At 44.3% G+C, this 16,565-nt stretch overlaps 1 protein-coding gene across 1 annotated transcript; it reads left to right on the forward strand.

Annotated features, from left to right (window-relative positions):
* Nucleotides 1-12,082: 12,082 nt before the first annotated feature.
* Nucleotides 12,083-14,401, forward strand: PRND (prion like protein doppel). The gene is made up of 2 exons (XM_029221920.1): nucleotides 12,083-12,120; nucleotides 13,854-14,401. Exon 2 carries the CDS (start codon nucleotides 13,865-13,867, stop codon nucleotides 14,399-14,401), a length of 537 nt encoding a protein of 178 aa, XP_029077753.1. The 5' UTR covers nucleotides 12,083-12,120; nucleotides 13,854-13,864.
* Nucleotides 14,402-16,565: the final 2,164 nt, after the last annotated feature.

Below are 16,565 nucleotides of genomic sequence, written 5' to 3' on the forward strand. Positions count from 1 at the left end.
CCCTGGGGAGGAGAAAGATGGGCGCTCTAAGGATGAAAGGCCATGGAGGTGTAAGGAGGTGGTTAACACCTGCTACCTGAAAAGCTGGAAGCACAGGTGAGTCCTGAGGCCCACCACTAGTGAGAGACAGCTAAACCTGGAATGGTACCCACCCTGCAAATGTAGCACTTCTCAAACTCTGATGGGCATGCACATCACCTGAGAACCTTGTCAAAATGCAGTTCTGAGGCCACAAGTTTGATGTGGGCTCGGAGATTTGGTGTTTCTGCAAGCTCCCAGGCGATGTGATGCTGCTGGTCCCAGGACCACACCGAGAAACAAGGGCCTAGAGGGCCAAGTCATCTCTTCTAACCCTGGCCAAGACTTTGGAGAAGCACTGAAGGCTCAGGGGGAGTGGGGAGTGGCCAGCAGGGAGTCTACCTTCTCTTGATTTAGCCCTTAGTGCTGCCTCTCCTGCTTTCACAGCACAATCCTCCTGCCTGGCCTGAGTTAAAAGAATCAACCACCTGCAGGCAGCAGTGAAGTCAGCTTCTATCTTATCTCAGAGCCAAACAGAGCTAGTTAACTGCTCCTGTGGGAAGTCTCAGACCCAGAGACATTCTGTCACTTGTCCAAGGTCACACAAATAGTATATTCACAAAAGTACATTGTGGAAACTCTTTGCCTTTGGTTTGTGATGATATTTAAGGGTTTGGCTCAAAGGTGCCAGGCCTCGGGCACTGTGTACAACCCATGGCCTCTGTGAAGGGCGCCCCCTGGTCTTCTGCAGGGCTCCAGCTTGAGGGGACTCAGTTGACTCCAAGGGGAATCTGAAGGAAGGGTCAGAAATCCTAAAAGCAATCTCAGCCTAAAATGCCTCCTTCCCTAGACAGACCCTCCATCACTCCCATACATGCCTCCCTTGTATTATTTCAGAGGTGACCTGCAGCCAGGACCCACTGGTTGGTGGCCCTCTCTAACCAAACCATGGTCCCCTAAGCCCTAGAGCACGAGTCACCTCCTGCTGGAGCCCCCAGGCTGTAGGCCACCAGGGTGATTGGGGCTGGGGGCTTTTTTCTCTGTAACTGTTCTGGCAAATCTACATCTTTCCTCCCTCCTTCTCTAAAAACAAACAATAAACAAACAAAGGCAAGGTCATAATCTTTATATTGGGTAAAGATAACAGTTTTCAGTAACTCCATCCTTTAACACCCTTACTCAACCCAATCATTTCAGAAAACTTTACAGGACCTTGTTTCATTGCCTTTCTTGTTGAATATACCATCTTGATTAGTTTGCTAGGGCTGCCATAAAAAAATACCACAAACTGAGGGGCTTAAACAACAGAAATTTATTTTCTCACTGTTCTGGAGGCTGGAAGTCTGAGGTTAAGGTGTCATCAGGGTTGGTTTCTTCTGAGGCCTCTCTCCTTGGCTTGTAGACGGACATCTTCTCCCTGTGTCTTCGCACCGTCTTCCCTGTGTGTGTCTCTGTGTCCTAATCTCTTTTTATAAGGACACCACTCATCAAATGTGATTAGGGCCCACCCTAACGGCGTCATTTTTTCTTTTTTTAAAAATTTTAACATCTTTATTGGAGTATAATTGCTTTACAAAACAGCTTCATTTTAATTTAACTTTAAATTAACTCTTTAAAGGCCCTAACTCCAAATACAGTAAATTTTCGGTATTGGGGACTAGGACTTCAACACCTATCAAGAAATGTCATAGCAGCATGTCAGTGTCACTCTAAATACAGCTCAAAGGCAGTCCCAGGACTAAGAGGGCTTTTTGGGTGCCCCACATTCACACACTACACCGTTATCTGGATCACTCTATGCCTTCAAAAGACCGGGCCACTGCCCACCGATCCACTTAGGATTGCCAAGGGTGCTTACCTCCTACTGCCCATTGCAAACAGAAATGCTTCCATTCTGGATACAGCCCCTGAAATCCAGCCACCACGCCCCCATGTCTCACACAAAGTGAAGAGTTTCATAATCAAAGTTGTTTAGTTTGGCTCATACTAATGAAGATCTAAAACTCTAAGCCAGATAATGTTCCTCCCACACACAAATACACTGCAAACACACCTGGCTTAGAGTTATACTGATTATGAGTTAATTAACATAAGACGGAGTGTTAGCTATAATTCAGGGGGTACTACAGAAAGTTGGCAAGATGCTATCCCCGCAATGCTGCCAAATTCTGAATGCTAGGCTTGCCCGTCACCCTGCTCACGGTAGCTGTCCACACATGGAACGGGCCCACTCAGGTTTCTTTATGGCTCCAGCTCATCTTCCCAAGGCCCCAACTCCAAAGTGCAGGGAGAACCCCACAGATTCCAGGCCCACCAGGTGGTCTTGCCATTGGCTAGACTCACAGACCAGGAGCTCAATGAGAAAGGAGACCATGTTTTCTTTGTCCAGCTTATTTCCCCCATTCCCTTGTATGTCTCTGAATCGCCTTTTTTTTTTTTTTTTTTGCGGTAAGTGGGCCTCTCACTATTGCGGCCTCTCCTGTTGCGGAGCACAGGCTCAGCGGCCATGGCTCACGGGCCCAGCCACTCCACGGCATGCGGGATCTTCCCAGACCAGGGCACGAACCCGTGTCCCCTGCATCGGCAGGCGGACTCTCAACCACTGCGCCACCAGGGAAGCCCTCTGAATCTCCTTTTATTCCAGCCCTCCAAGGAGGCCTTTTCTCTCCAACCACTCTTTTCTCTGTACTGCCTTCCAGGAGGTGATGAGACATCATGGGTTTGTTATTTCCATGGCATCATGCAAATACCAAGGCTATTTTTGTGGACCAGACTAGCCCAGAAGAAGGGTTTCTCACCTCCAGTTAAGGCCATCAGACAGGGCTAATGTTTCCTCAAGAAACATCTCTGGACCTTTGATGAATGATGATATGCTCAGTCAAGCCCAGATTCCCCCTGTAAATATGTCAGAGACCATTCTTAGCTTTGAGAATTTTAGGAGAATGATTTTTCACTGCCACCCATGGAGGAGGCCCACTGTGGCTCTGCTGCTCATTTGATTCCCACACCTGGGGTGGCCGCATTCCTCAGAACGTGCCAGGAGATGAGCTCAATAAATAAACCAGGTTGGGCTGTTTGGCTCTGTCCAGCCAGCTTATGGAAAATGCACGGTGAAAGCCACGACTTGCTTTTGACAAAATCACCTGAAGAGTACTTGAACAACAGAAACATTGTTTTATTCAGCGTCCCCTAGTTTGCAATAGTCAAACCACAATATCAAATGGAAGAGCACCTGTGTTCTCCAGGGTAATGGGTGTAAACCATAAAAAGGCTGATGAACTTCTGATGTATGCTACAATGTAAATGGACTTTGAAAACATGATGCTAAGTGAAATAAGACAGACACAAAAGTATAAATATTGTGTGATTCCATTTATATGAAATATCCAGAATAGGCAAATCCATAGAGACAGAAAGTAGATTATTCGTTGCCAGCAATTGAAGAGAGGGGGTAATGAGAAGTGACTGCAATTGAACGTGGGGTTTCCTTCTGGTGTGATACAAATATTCTGGAATAAGATAGTGACAATGAACAACTTTGTGAATGGACAAAATATCACTGAATTGTACAATGTGAAATGATGAATTCCATAGTATTTGAATTATATCTCAATGAAACTTTTTTTAAGCATAGAATTACCTACCTAAGAATATAAGTGATGAGAGGGTAGAGGGAGGTTCGGGCACTTGTTTGAAATTTAATTGTTATAAGAACATTTCAGCCCACTTGTTATTCTCCTAATAGCCTTGGGTCCAAAGCCTTTTCTGGCCACAGAATCAAAGCCTAATCAATGAAAGCTGAAAGATGTAATACAACGTTCTTGGCCTTTAAAAAGGTGAGCACCACAATAGTTAACCACAGAGTGATTGAACCTGCTTGCTCCTCCTGCAATATGTTATTGTAGAGGACCTGCCGGTGTCAAGAGTTGAAAGAATTGTTACCAGGTGAAATAAATCTGTTACCTGTATGTGGAGAAAATTCGACCCCCTTTACTCAGCATTAAATACTAAAATTTCCTCAAGAAAAAGCTATGGTCTTTGAAAAATGAATGAAGGACCTGGAAGTTGTTTCGTGCACCAGTTTTTGTGATGATTGCCTTTTCTACTACATTACAAGTTACTCCTCCTACAAATTGTTTCAACAACTTTCATCCACCTGGTGGAAACTTTACACTTTTCCCCAAAGATGGCCTTCCTCTTGACTTCTCAATCTGCCCAGCAGATGTGGCCCCAGCTGTTTCCTCTCCACCTAGTAGGGAAGTTACACAGATGAATAAGGACACACCCTCTCATGCTATGAGCTAAGTCTTTGGCAAGACTGGGTGGTGTGAATACCAGGCCTTGAGAAATGGAGGCCTTCAATATGAGCCTTAGCTTCTGAGCTGCCCACATTACAGCCCTGTTTTACTCACCTTGACCTGCTTGCCCTGTTCAGGGGCCTTGCTATATCACTTAAGAACCCATCTGAATAATGCATGTGATATTTTGGCTTTCCCTCCATTGGTTCTCCTTCTATTTGGTTTTCCCTCCCAAGTTTATACCTGATCCTCCTTTCCTGTGTGTCATTTCATACCTATATGTCACTTCCACTTGAGGTCAGGAGATCAGAAAATATAAGAGGAGTATTGGTTCATGTCCAGTTGGAAAATTCTAAATGTTTCCATATGGCAACTAAAGTGAAGGGGTGAGAGGACCTGGTCAACTCTTGAAGTCAAGACATCTGTTGTAGAGCTGGATATGGAGTGTGAACTGCTAGTAGAGACATATCTGTGCTGGGCGGATTGTTCCCCTGGCAGTGACCATCATCCAGGGCTAGAAAAGAGAATGCATTGTTCAGTGCTAGCCCTTCCTACAGACCATAAAGCTGAGTTGGATGAAAAAAATTTGCAGGGCAGAAACAGTTGTGAAAGAAATCCAGAAGAACATCAAAGACATCAACTGTCCCTCTCTGTGTCTTCCTCCCTACAGCCCTCTCAGTGGCAATCTGGTCCTCCATTGGCACACCTGAAATAAGACACTACCCCCTGCCCATCCTCACTTCCCTCCAAAAGCTAGTCTCATTGTCTTCCTTCCAGACAGTTTTATCTGCAGACTTCCACTGCAATGATCACCACTTCCTCTGCACTCTGATAACCCTTGCCTGGTACCTATCGTCATACACACTGAACGAAGGGGCTGTTTCATACTGGCAATCACAGCTTACCACCATCACTACCCCAAGAATAATTTTTAAAGGTATATTCAAACACATCATGAAGTCTTACCTTATTGTGCCTTAGAGGCACTCTCAAGATGGCTCCATTCTTTTTCTCATGCTGTTCCCTCCACCTGAAATGTCCTCCTTGCCCCCCTCCACCTGACAAACTCCTGTTTATACATCAAGACCCAGCTGAAATGTCTATCCCTGCCAGACCACTTTGTGAGTCTGATGAAGCATACGGACCCTACTCAGAATAATGGCTTTAAATGCATAAAATACAGAGGTTACATAGGAAACCAATTATGCTGAAATAGAGTTATCAAAACATTTTTACACTGATTAAATGTAAATATCTAAAACTCACTAAATAAGATCTACTAGTGGGCCGAATGACTTCACAGTGATAAGTGTAAGGGATATTTTGAGATTTGCTAAACCTGGAATTAGGGTGACCAACTTGTCTTGATTTGCCCCATACTTCCCATTTTAGCACTGAAATTCCCATGTCCTGGGAGCCCCCTCAATCCCTGGTAAACTGAGACAGTTGGCCACCCTACCTGTAATGTGACCTGAAAACATCTGTGATTCTAGTGGGTTATGGTCGCAAGTACAATAATGCTACTATGTCTGCTACCTACATTTTTCATGGAGGAAAGCCTACATTTCAGGTAGAGGTTAGTGGAAATAAAGATGTGATGGTTTTTCCTAAGTTCATGTATCTTCCAAATTCTATCCATGGACAGCCCCCTTCCAGGTTAAGAACCCCTGCAACTAGCAGGACGAAGTTAGGCCTAATCTCCCCTAACCTTTATGCTTTGTTCTAAGCTCTACTATAACTTACCAAACTGTTGTTACTGTTTATTTAAACAACACAACAAAATTTCTCCATTGAGCACCTTTCCTACAATGGTGCAAAGAATTAAAAGAAGTCTCCTGTACAGAGGGGCCGGCATGCAGCAGATGCAAGAGGAACCTCGGAGACCTCTTATGCAGATGCATCTAAATTGGTTGAACAACTTTGGCAAATTGCTTGGCAGCTTCTACTAAAACTGAAAAGACACTTATTCGATGACCCAGCCTCTCTGTCACTGAGGGTTTGCCCAACAAGAATGAGAGCTATGTTCACCAAGAGATGTACATAAGAATTTTCAAAGCAGCTGAATTCATAATAGCTCCAAATGAGGAGCAACCCAAATATCCATCAAGAGGTGAAGAGATAAATAAACTGTGGCCTACTTATATAGCCATATATCATACAGGAATGAGAATTGAAAAATAACACTTCTAGGCAACAACACTGATGAATGTCACAAACATAATGATGAGCAAAACTAACCAGCAACAAAAGAGCACGTAGTGCATGATTCCATTTGTATACAATACAAAAGCAGGCGAAACTAGCTTGGGCATTGGAAGTCAGAACAGTGGGTGCCATTTGGGTGGGTGGTGGGGGTGGGCATAAGGGCTTAGAATGTTCTGTTGGTTACAAAAGTTTGTTCAGTTTGTGAAAATTTTTTGAATCCTGCACTTATGAATGTACATTTTTCTGTACTCATGTTATACTTCAGTAAATACTTTTCTTTACAGTGTTGGGTCCCTCATTCCCATCTCCTGGTGAGTCTGGTCCCTACAGCCATTAATATCAAGAAGTGACCTCTTCCTGCATTGTCCAGTTTGATAAGCTCTGCAGCTTGACCACTAATTTCCCCACCAAATGTGAACTGTCTTGATAGTGCTTTGATTTTCTCCTGGCTGAAAGCCATCACAGACCCAGCCTTTGGAACCAACCTCTTCAGCCTTTGTTAGTTGCCTTCATAGCAGTAAATCCTTCATTAGTATTTCTAGCAGGCCAATAATTAACACATGCCCATGCACTCAAAGCAGCTCTTAGACCTTAGCTTACTTCCCTTTATAATATTTCAGGCAAAAGATTTATATTGAATTCTGTGATTCCAACAGTGCCAAGCAGTGTCTGATGAGCCCTAGTTGGGGATGGGGGTGGGGTGGGGCAGAGTGATACCTCTTGCACAGATGTGAAAACTGATTCTCAGTGTGAACTTCCACCTGCCCCAAAGATGCCATTTGTTTTCTGAGACAAAGTTCTGCTTACATGACAGAGAAGGCTAAGGTCTCCTCTGACGGATGATAACTGAAGCCACCAGAGGCAGAGAATGGCAGCGTGGGAATGAGAACCTGGGTCTCGAGTTCACACTCGCTCTCTTTGCAGCATCCCCAGGGTCCCTCCTGAGAATGAAGGGCACTGTGGATAATGAAGGTGTCATTGCCCTGACACAGTACATGGCCCCTCTCACCTGCTCCAGGTAACCTCACTCTGGGGAAGGCCTTTCTCCTTTTGGACATTTTCCTGCATATTAGGGAGAGAAGACAAACCACAGATCAAATTATGCTTTAATTATTATGCTTTACAAAAACATGAGAAAAGTGGTGGGAGGCTGAATGAGGAACTTCAACATGGTGGCTTAGTCTGGCATCCTCTGCCCTTCTTAGAATCTTTGGGTGGAAGTTTCAGCCCTTTCCCAGTCCAGTCCTTTCTGGATCAACTTAAAACAAAGCCTTCATGCTGTTACCCCTGCTCTAAATCTTCAGTGGTTCTCTATCTTCTTACTTATGAGCATCCTATTCCACAAACATTTAGTGATGCCCAAGATGAGTAATTGCCTTCAGTGATCCCTGATGTGCCACGAAGGAATTCCTCACTTCTCAACCCTCACTCACTCCCTCCCACTCCTCCCACCTCCCTGCCCTGAATCAATCCCCCACAGCCCAGCTCCAAACACCAGCTGTGGCCTGAGCAGGGAAGGGCAGAGACTGCAGAGGAAATGACCTTTTGATTAGTGCAGCCTATGCTCTGCAAGTGTTTGCTCACCCTGTGCCTCATACTGCTCTTCTAGACAACTGTCTGCCATGGAGTTTCAACTACCGCCATGACAGGTCTTCACCATGCTGCCCTTGATTTTCTTTTTTTTTAATTATAAAACTGTTGCATTTATCCTTGTTAAATTTCCTCTTGCTGCCTTTATATATCCGGACCTGCTGCGATTTGGAGTGTTGAGCCTGCCCTCTGGTGCACAGCCCACCTTGGCAGCTTTGATCTATGTGCAGCTCTGACAACCGTGTCCTCAACCAGGCCACTGATAAGGAAGAGATAAAGGGAATCTAGATGCATCTGGATTCTAGGCATTGTGCTAGATATGGGGCAAAGAGATGCGGATGAAACACAGTCCTTCAACTTCTGTGTGCTCAGCTGAACATATGAACAGCAAGGGAATGCTCCAGATGACTAGCTGGCTATGTGCCAAGTGCTATGAGAACCCACGTGAAGACCCCTAACTGTGCTTGGGAAGAGTGAGCAAGCCATAGAGGAAGGTGATATTTAAGGTTTGCACAAGGCAATAATAGAAATTCTAAGAATATAAAAGCTGATCGTAGGCATATGCTATGACCCAGCAAGTCTACCTATCAGAGTATACATCCAACAGAGAGGTGATCACAGGTCCAGCAAAAGACATGTGCAAGAATGTTCATGGCAGTGCTCTTCATGCCAAAACCACCCAAACGCCCACCAACAGGGGAATGGAGAAGTCTCACAATGAAATGAACAAGCTACAACTACACCCAATGTGGGTGAATCTCACATGTAATTTGAGCAAGACAGATGCAAAAGATTGTATTTTATGTAATTCTAGTTATATGAAGTACAAAAGCAGGCAAAACTAATCTGTGGTGTAAGGAGTCAGGACAGTGGTCAGTATAGGGGAGGGGCAGTGACCTGATGGAGAGATAGGAGGCTTTGAGCTTTGCCATGTTCATCTTGTTAATCTTGGTGTGTGTTACATGGGTGTATTCAATTTGTAAAACTACATAATGCTGTATACTTAGGATATGTTCAGCTTTCTGTGTGTATAGTAGACTTCAATAAAAAGAAAATATTGAGCGTGGCTGTTTAGACAGCTACACAGCTATCTAGTAAGTATTTTATTCCAAAACACATTTCAATTCTTTCTCTACCACTAGGCCATGAGCTACGTTACCTGCCTTATTCATCTCTATGCTCTCCCACATAACAGACACTTGATAAATCTTCAAGAAGCCAAGATATGGTGGGTGATCTTCCCACACACTAACCTTTCTGGATACAGTTGTTTTGCCATGGCATTTCCTATCTTAACGATCAATTTATTTATTTCTAAATGTTTTCAGAAAGGTCCAAGATCTAATCAAACAAGGATTTGCTATAATAATGATCCATTCATGCATTCTAGAACTCAGTCTTTCCCTGTTGCTTTTTTTTTAATCCACATAATTTTATATTATTCATGTTGGAGAGAAATATGTCACAGTCCTTTGCGTCATGGAGCACCAAACACTGTGGAATCAGTCTCATTCTCCCAGTTTTCTCAAAGACCATCTACATCCAGTTATTTTCCTACTATAATTATCGATGCCAGAAGACACAAGTTACTCAGCTCTGGCCTCTCAGCTCATTTGAAGAAACTAATGTTCTCTCACTATTTCCTTGGCTGTTTGTTCATCTTTACAGGTGAGAGCCAGGTGCCAGGCAGGGTTGGAGCAGTTCTGTACTCTCTGCATCTGGTTAACAATTTTCTTGCTTGTTTGCAGCTTCCAGAGCTCCTCCCATCTTCTCAAACATTTCACAGCCCTCTACACTCTTCTGTGCCTCTGAGAACAGTCTTGTGTTCACTAACAGGAGGAATCTGCAGCCTCATCAGCTCTAAACCAACCTCCCACTACACTGTGGGCAAAGTCCTCCTCTGGAAGGGCATAGAAAGAAGGGGAATGAAGAGGGCCTGAAGGGGAGGGGGCATGGAGGTGATTGCACCAGATGGGGACAGGCAGGGTGGACAGTACACAGAGTACAGAACAGGGCAATGGATCTGCAGGGGCAGCACAGCCTCCTGGCTGTGTGACCTTGGGCCTATCTGGGCCCCATGCCCTTATAGTGTGAAGGAGCTGCACTAGAGGATTCTGAGTCCTTTCCAGCTCTAAACATCCCAAACCTAATTATTACCCTAAGCATCTATTGTGTTGAACAAACGTGTACTGACCCTTGTCTCTGGGGGTAGCAAAATATTGAGAGTCTTTTTCTTCCTCTCTTCTGCATTTTGCAAATAGTTTCTACTAAGTTTCTACTACTAATAGTGTGTGTATGTGTATGTTCACAAAACCAAAATGTCTATGATTCTAGAAGGAAAATGAAAAAAAAATTTTTTTTTAAGAGAGGAAAATCAGATAAATTTTAAAAGTAGAGGCAGGGGAGAAAGAAAGGCCCATGTGGAGGCCAAAAATCCACCTAGAGCAGAGGAAGCCCTGCAGGGACAGCATTCGATTTGGGGTTTCCCTCCTCCAGGGTGAAAAGTTTTTGTAAACTCTTCTGGCGTCATCTGCTGGTCATCCCAGAAGCAACAACTTAATGTGGTTTAAAAGAGGGCTTTGAAGTGAATTTGGAAACCATTGATAGGGTCATATTCAGGGTAAAGATCATATTCTATTTACAGGTAAATCTCACTCCAATCTCACCTCCAGAATTCACTTTTGATTTGGCGTTGCAGTAATGATTGTAACACGGACACCTTAGTCCCTTCTGTGCGTTCACCCGATAACTATGCACAGCTCCTGGTGCCAAGAAAGGCAGATCCTCTGGCTCCCTCCCAGCTAGGCTTGGGCACCACTAGAGAGGGAGGCACTCTGAGGAAATCCGCTCTCAGCCCGCACCATCTTTGAACGGTGTGGGTTTCGTCTTCCTCTGTCTCTGTCCCCTGGGTTTCCATAAACCTTCAACTCGGCCTTTTGAATAATTCATTGTTTCAAGCATTTCTTCATGGCCCCAGCAACTCAAAGTCCTGGAGAGTCCTCTCATTTATCTTCCACCCAACATTAGCCCTGCTTTTCCATGGAAGCTCCTCCAAGAAAACTGGTCCCTCACTCCCTGTGGTTCTGGGCTGTGGGTCATGTGGTCCAGCTGGTTTCTCACCCTCTTCCCAGCATGACCCTTCCCACAGAGGCTGCCCAGCAAAGGCGCCTTGGCTTCTGAAACTGGTCTTTAGGTGCAGGATAGTATGCATATCCAGAAAGATTTGTTAAAATACCCTCTTGTAGATATTGAAGGAAAAACATTTTCCTTCTAACACTTTTCATTTCATTCTAAAAGACACCTCTCCAAATATCAGTCTTAAAAATAGCCCTAACCAGACTCCTTGGACAGATGCAGCCACTCATCTGTACAGCTGTGACACTGTGATATAATAAGAAATATATATTTGATCTTCATCCCCAGTTCCTGGCACAGAGCTGCTAAAACTTTGTCATTTCCTGAGTGATAGGAGTGAGAGAAGCATTTTTTATTATATTTGGTTTGTTCCCAGTTTCTGGCATGGGGTTCAAAGAGCTTCCAGGTTGGTGAATGCACTCACATTCGGGGAGAGTTGTGTACCCCAAATCCATGAGAACTCCTGTACTTGGAATCCTTCAGATCTGCCCTATGTACCTCTTCATCTGGCTGTTCATTTATATCCTTTATAATCAACCAGAAATAGTAAGTATAAAATATTTTAAATAAATAACTTAGATAAATAAAAGATACCTCTCAAGTCTTTCTGGACTTCATCAAGTTCTTCACATGGTGTTTATTAATAAAGAGTAATGAAAGGGTCTGTCTGTCTCCAGGCAAAGAAGCACTCGGGAACCCCTGATTGGTCATGCCAGGGAGGGAAGGTCTCCCATATTTGGAAAGCAACAGGAATGCACCTCCCCCTGCAGCTCCTACATAGCCGGGCAGACCCAGGAGTGTGTGCAGGAGGTGTGCAAGACGACAGTGCACCCGTGGCTCCAGAGGTGCACTGCACTCCCAGAGAGATCCCAAGGTATGTGGGGGGCAGAGTTTGCGTGTGCATTCCATTTTTGTGGCCAAGGTTGTTTATTTTTAATCAGACTGTAAACCATGCAGTGATTTCTTTACTCTTGCCTCCTGGGATGGGTCCCACATCTGGGGACACTTGTGAGAATGTTCAGACATCACTGGTGTTCTTGCCTATGTTTTGGTCCTACAATAAAATGCTAGTTTAGGGTTGGCTGGTTGGGATTTTCTTTTGCTTTTAAGTCCTTGCCTCTGAAGACTAATTTCTTTCTCAAGATCTCTATGCTTTTATTTTTTAATTTGATGCACCCATAATTTATATTATTACTGTTATTTAAGATTTCTCCTACCAAGGGGTATGGGCTGATGACATGGGTGTAGCCCCTGTTTAGGAGATTAATGAATGTTTGCTTCACGCTTGGATCTCTTTGGAAAAAGTTCATCTGAGCTCACTGTGAATGGGGGAAAGTGAGGGGTGGATGCGGGAAGCCTGGGTGCTCAGGCTGCTGCCTGGCACACTTGTACCCACCCTGGGGCAGTGCCTGCAAGTAAAGAGAAGTCAGCAGAGGTCTCTTTGCAGGAGTCCAGGGGAGCCTGGGTGTGCACTTAGGTTACATTTTGCCCCTTTTTCTGCATAAGAACCAGTGTCACACTAGAGTTGAACATTTTAACAGAGAAGTACTAATCACTTTTAGGAATACTGCAGGGAGGATGTGTTAGGGCCTAAGCAAGCTAACTTTTCAACCTCCACCAGCTCTGGTACTCATGGACACAGTAAATCTTCTAGAAGATAGCCTAAGCATGCTCTGCTGTAGTAGCTCTTCCTGTATCCCTGATCCACATGGACAAAGGTCCAGGTGCTGGAGTGCCTTGAACAGTTGACCTTGAGAGGTGGATTTCCACAATAACTATTGTAAGTTCAGGAACCAGATGTGACGAACTACCAGATTGGGGGGCTTAAGGGGGAGGGATATTTCCTGAGGTCATCAGCAGCCTTTCAGATGCCCTGGGGCCACCTTGACTCTCAGTGTTTCCCCAAGCCCTCTTGTCTTCCCTGTCATCTCATTTCCTCTGAAATTCCTCACAGGCCCTGCTATTCACTTAGCTTAGGGGCTATGGGAGCTGCCCTTCATGCCCAGTGAGTCAAAAGCACAAAATTCGAGCACCATCCCCTCCAGCAGCCCAGAAGGGCAGTGGGGCATGGCAAGTGGGCACATGGGAACAGCATCAGACAGAGCTGGATTCAAATCTGCCACCCACTATTGTGTGGCCTTGGGCAAATTACTTAACTTCTCTGAATCCCAGTACAACTTTTATAAAGTGGGGGTAATAATGTACCTACCCTATGTGAGAATTACGTTAGGCAATGTCAGTGGCTGGCACGTAGTAAGTGCAATAAGAAACTAGTTGAGGGGGGAGGGTGGGGCCACACTGTCCCCAGGGTACGACTGGAAAGGATATCTATGAATAATCAAGTTGCCTGTTGCAGCTTCTGATCTGTCTGAGAAAACCAAGATCACTGTCCTGAATGGATGTAATTTCAGGCAAAAGCAAGAAACTTGGTATTGAATTGACTTAACCCTGTGCAGCCCAAGCCTGGGAAAACAATTATGTTTCCAGAAAAATGTAAAGGGTGCAAGAATGCCATTCCTCTCATAGAATCTCCTACATGTGGGAGGGCGCAGGGGAGACTGGGAACCCCACTGGGGAAGTTAACTGCTCCAGCCTTTTCTGTTGCAGATTCTGACACAATGAGGAAGCATCTGGGTGGATGCTGGTTGGCCATTGTCTGCGTCCTGCTCTTCAGCCAGCTGTCCTCAGTCAAGGCGAGAGGCATAAAGCACAGAATCAAGTGGAACCGGAAGGCCTTACCAAGTACCTCCCAGGTCACAGAGGCCCACACTGCAGAGATCCGCCCAGGGGCCTTCATCAAGCAAGGCCGAAAGCTGGATATCAACTTCGGAGCTGAGGGCAATAGGTACTACGAGGCCAACTATTGGCAGTTCCCTGATGGGATCCATTACAATGGCTGCTCTGAGGCCAACGTCACCAAGGAGAAGTTTGTCACCAGCTGCATCAATGCCACCCAGGCGGTGAACCAGGAGGAACTGTCCCGCGAGAAACAAGGCAACAATCTTTACCAGCGGGTCCTGTGGCAGCTGATCAGGGAGCTCTGCTCCAACAAACAGTGTGATTTTTGGTTGGAAAGGGGAGCAGGACTTCGGGTCACTCTGGACCAGCCCATGATGCTCTGCCTGCTGGTTTTCATCTGGTTTATTGTGAAGTAAGTTTGCAAGCAGGCTGGTAGCCACAGAGATGAGTGTGGGTGAGCAAACCATGAGGGAGTTATCTCAGTTCTTCTCCCCAAGCCCCAAACCCCCACATGTTCTGAAGGTACCAAAGAGCAGTGATTGATTCTTTAGCACTTCAAATAACATTCCCAAGTATTCACTCAGGTTCTTGTTTGTATTTGATAAATGTGTGGGCATCAATTCTCTCCAGGCTCTACCTGAGGGTGGCTTGTTCATCACTGCATTCTCAGCTCCGGTGGAGCATCTGGCACACCGTATCATGCAATAAATATTTGGTAAGCAGATAAAAGAATGCACCAGGGACTGTGCCAAGCACTCCACAATACTTCCCAACAACTCTTAGAGGTAGGTGTTATTCCCATTGTATAGATGAGGAAACTGAAACTCCAAGACGTAAAGTAGTAAAGTAGCTAGAAAATGTCATAGCCATAATTCAACCCTGGCTTGTCTAACCCCAGATTTGCTGCTCTCTACAGTCCCACTTTTGGAAATATGAAAAGACTGACGCTGATGGCCATGTATTTGATACCTTATTGCATGGAAGTTGATTAATTAGTTTAATTAAAGTAAGATATAATAAAGGAATTAAACTAAAATAGAAATAAAAGCTAGACAAAAGCCCATATTTCCTTGTAAGCCCATATTTCCTTTCCTTGAAGTACTGCCAAGCTGATTCTGAGTAGACTAGATCTACTCGCAGGATGTGCCTATGGCACAAAGATGTTCTTTCTCCAGAAGGATAAGTATTTTCTATTCCCATCTCTGAAATAGTCCATGTGTTTAAGAAACTATTTCTAAATAGCATGTTTGCTTTCTAATGTTCCCCCAACCCTGTGTGCATGTTTTAAGGTACATGCATATGAGCATCTTTAAATATACTCCCTTTATACAGGTACTCGATAAAATCTCTAGCCGTTCTTTTACTGCCACTTTGGCAAGGAGCCATCATTTCTGTGAATCACTTACAGCTTCAAAAAAAACAATGCCTTGACAGAAAGGTTAAAAAGAAACTATGTCTTTCGGAAGAACAAGAATTCATGCATGCCACAATCAAGAGCAGATACACCTCTACTTATCATTAGTTAAACTATGTATATATGACAAAATATGAATACAGTTTAAATAAGAATAATGACTCTAATGCTCTAAAAGATACCCCACAGGCCCTCTGGGAGTATGCTCAGAGACCACCCCCAAGAGTTGTTGAACCGTATTTGGAGATAAAAGTTGCTGAATATTATCAATTGCCTGTAAGGGTGAAAAAATGTGCCTTGTCAGACAATCTATCCTAAGTATTTTAAAACGTGAGTGTTGATAATGGTACCTCATGTCCTGAACCTCCACTGCTAATCAGTGTTCTTTGCAAGGATACATTTGGAAGGTTTTAACATAGAAAGTGGGTGGAAGACTTGGGAGCCAGGCAGCCCAGTGGAGCACCTTCCCCAGGGTGTGCAGGGACCTGCCGCACACCCCTGACAGCACATGAGGAACGCCTACCTCCGTGGCTCTCGTGCTGCTAGCACGGTGCCCATCTTCCACAATCCTGGTGAGTTCTAGACCAGAGACCAAGACTAAAGTCCAGAACACATACAGGTTATTTCCTACATGTCAATTTTTTAATAATAACAATAGCAATAAAAACAGAAAGAACAAGTACTTATAGGCTGATGTTGACATTTCAAGTCCCAGCTCTCCTGAGTTTAATTACAAGGGCACACACAGCCTCATAAGCAAAATGACTTCATTACTTATGTGAAAACACTCAGGCCATGATGTAGTACATTTTCTATAATTCCTGTCTTTTCTCATTTCATTAATAGTTCCAGAAACCAGATTTAAGTGGGCATGTAGTGAATTGGTATATAGTGATTCAAATGCAAAATTTATTTAAGGAACTTTTAATTGACTCCGTATGTGTTTGAACATCCTTGTTCATGTTGATGAATTATGAGATCAAATCAAGGCTTTGTGAGTCTAGTTTTCACTTTAGCAAAGGGTTGTCTGGTGCCTACTATGGGCAAGACTACGAAGGATTTCTGAATTATTCTTGACAGAGTCATTTTAAATGTGAATAATTTCACCAACCATTGATTTCTTGTCCTTTCTGAGCATTCATTATTTTAATGTAAGTTTATTGTAA

The sequence above is a fragment of the Monodon monoceros genome, unplaced genomic scaffold (assembly GCF_005190385.1).
Source record: "Monodon monoceros isolate NGI ecotype Baffin Bay Population unplaced genomic scaffold, NGI_Narwhal_1 Super_Scaffold_13, whole genome shotgun sequence".
NCBI classification, from domain to species: Eukaryota; Metazoa; Chordata; class Mammalia; order Artiodactyla; family Monodontidae; genus Monodon; species Monodon monoceros.

What these genes read in the sequence shown, in the direction of transcription:
- PRND (XM_029221920.1), top strand. Translation starts at nt 13,865, where the DNA reads ATGAGGAAGCATCTGGGTGGATGCTGGTTGGCCATTGTCTGCGTCCTG.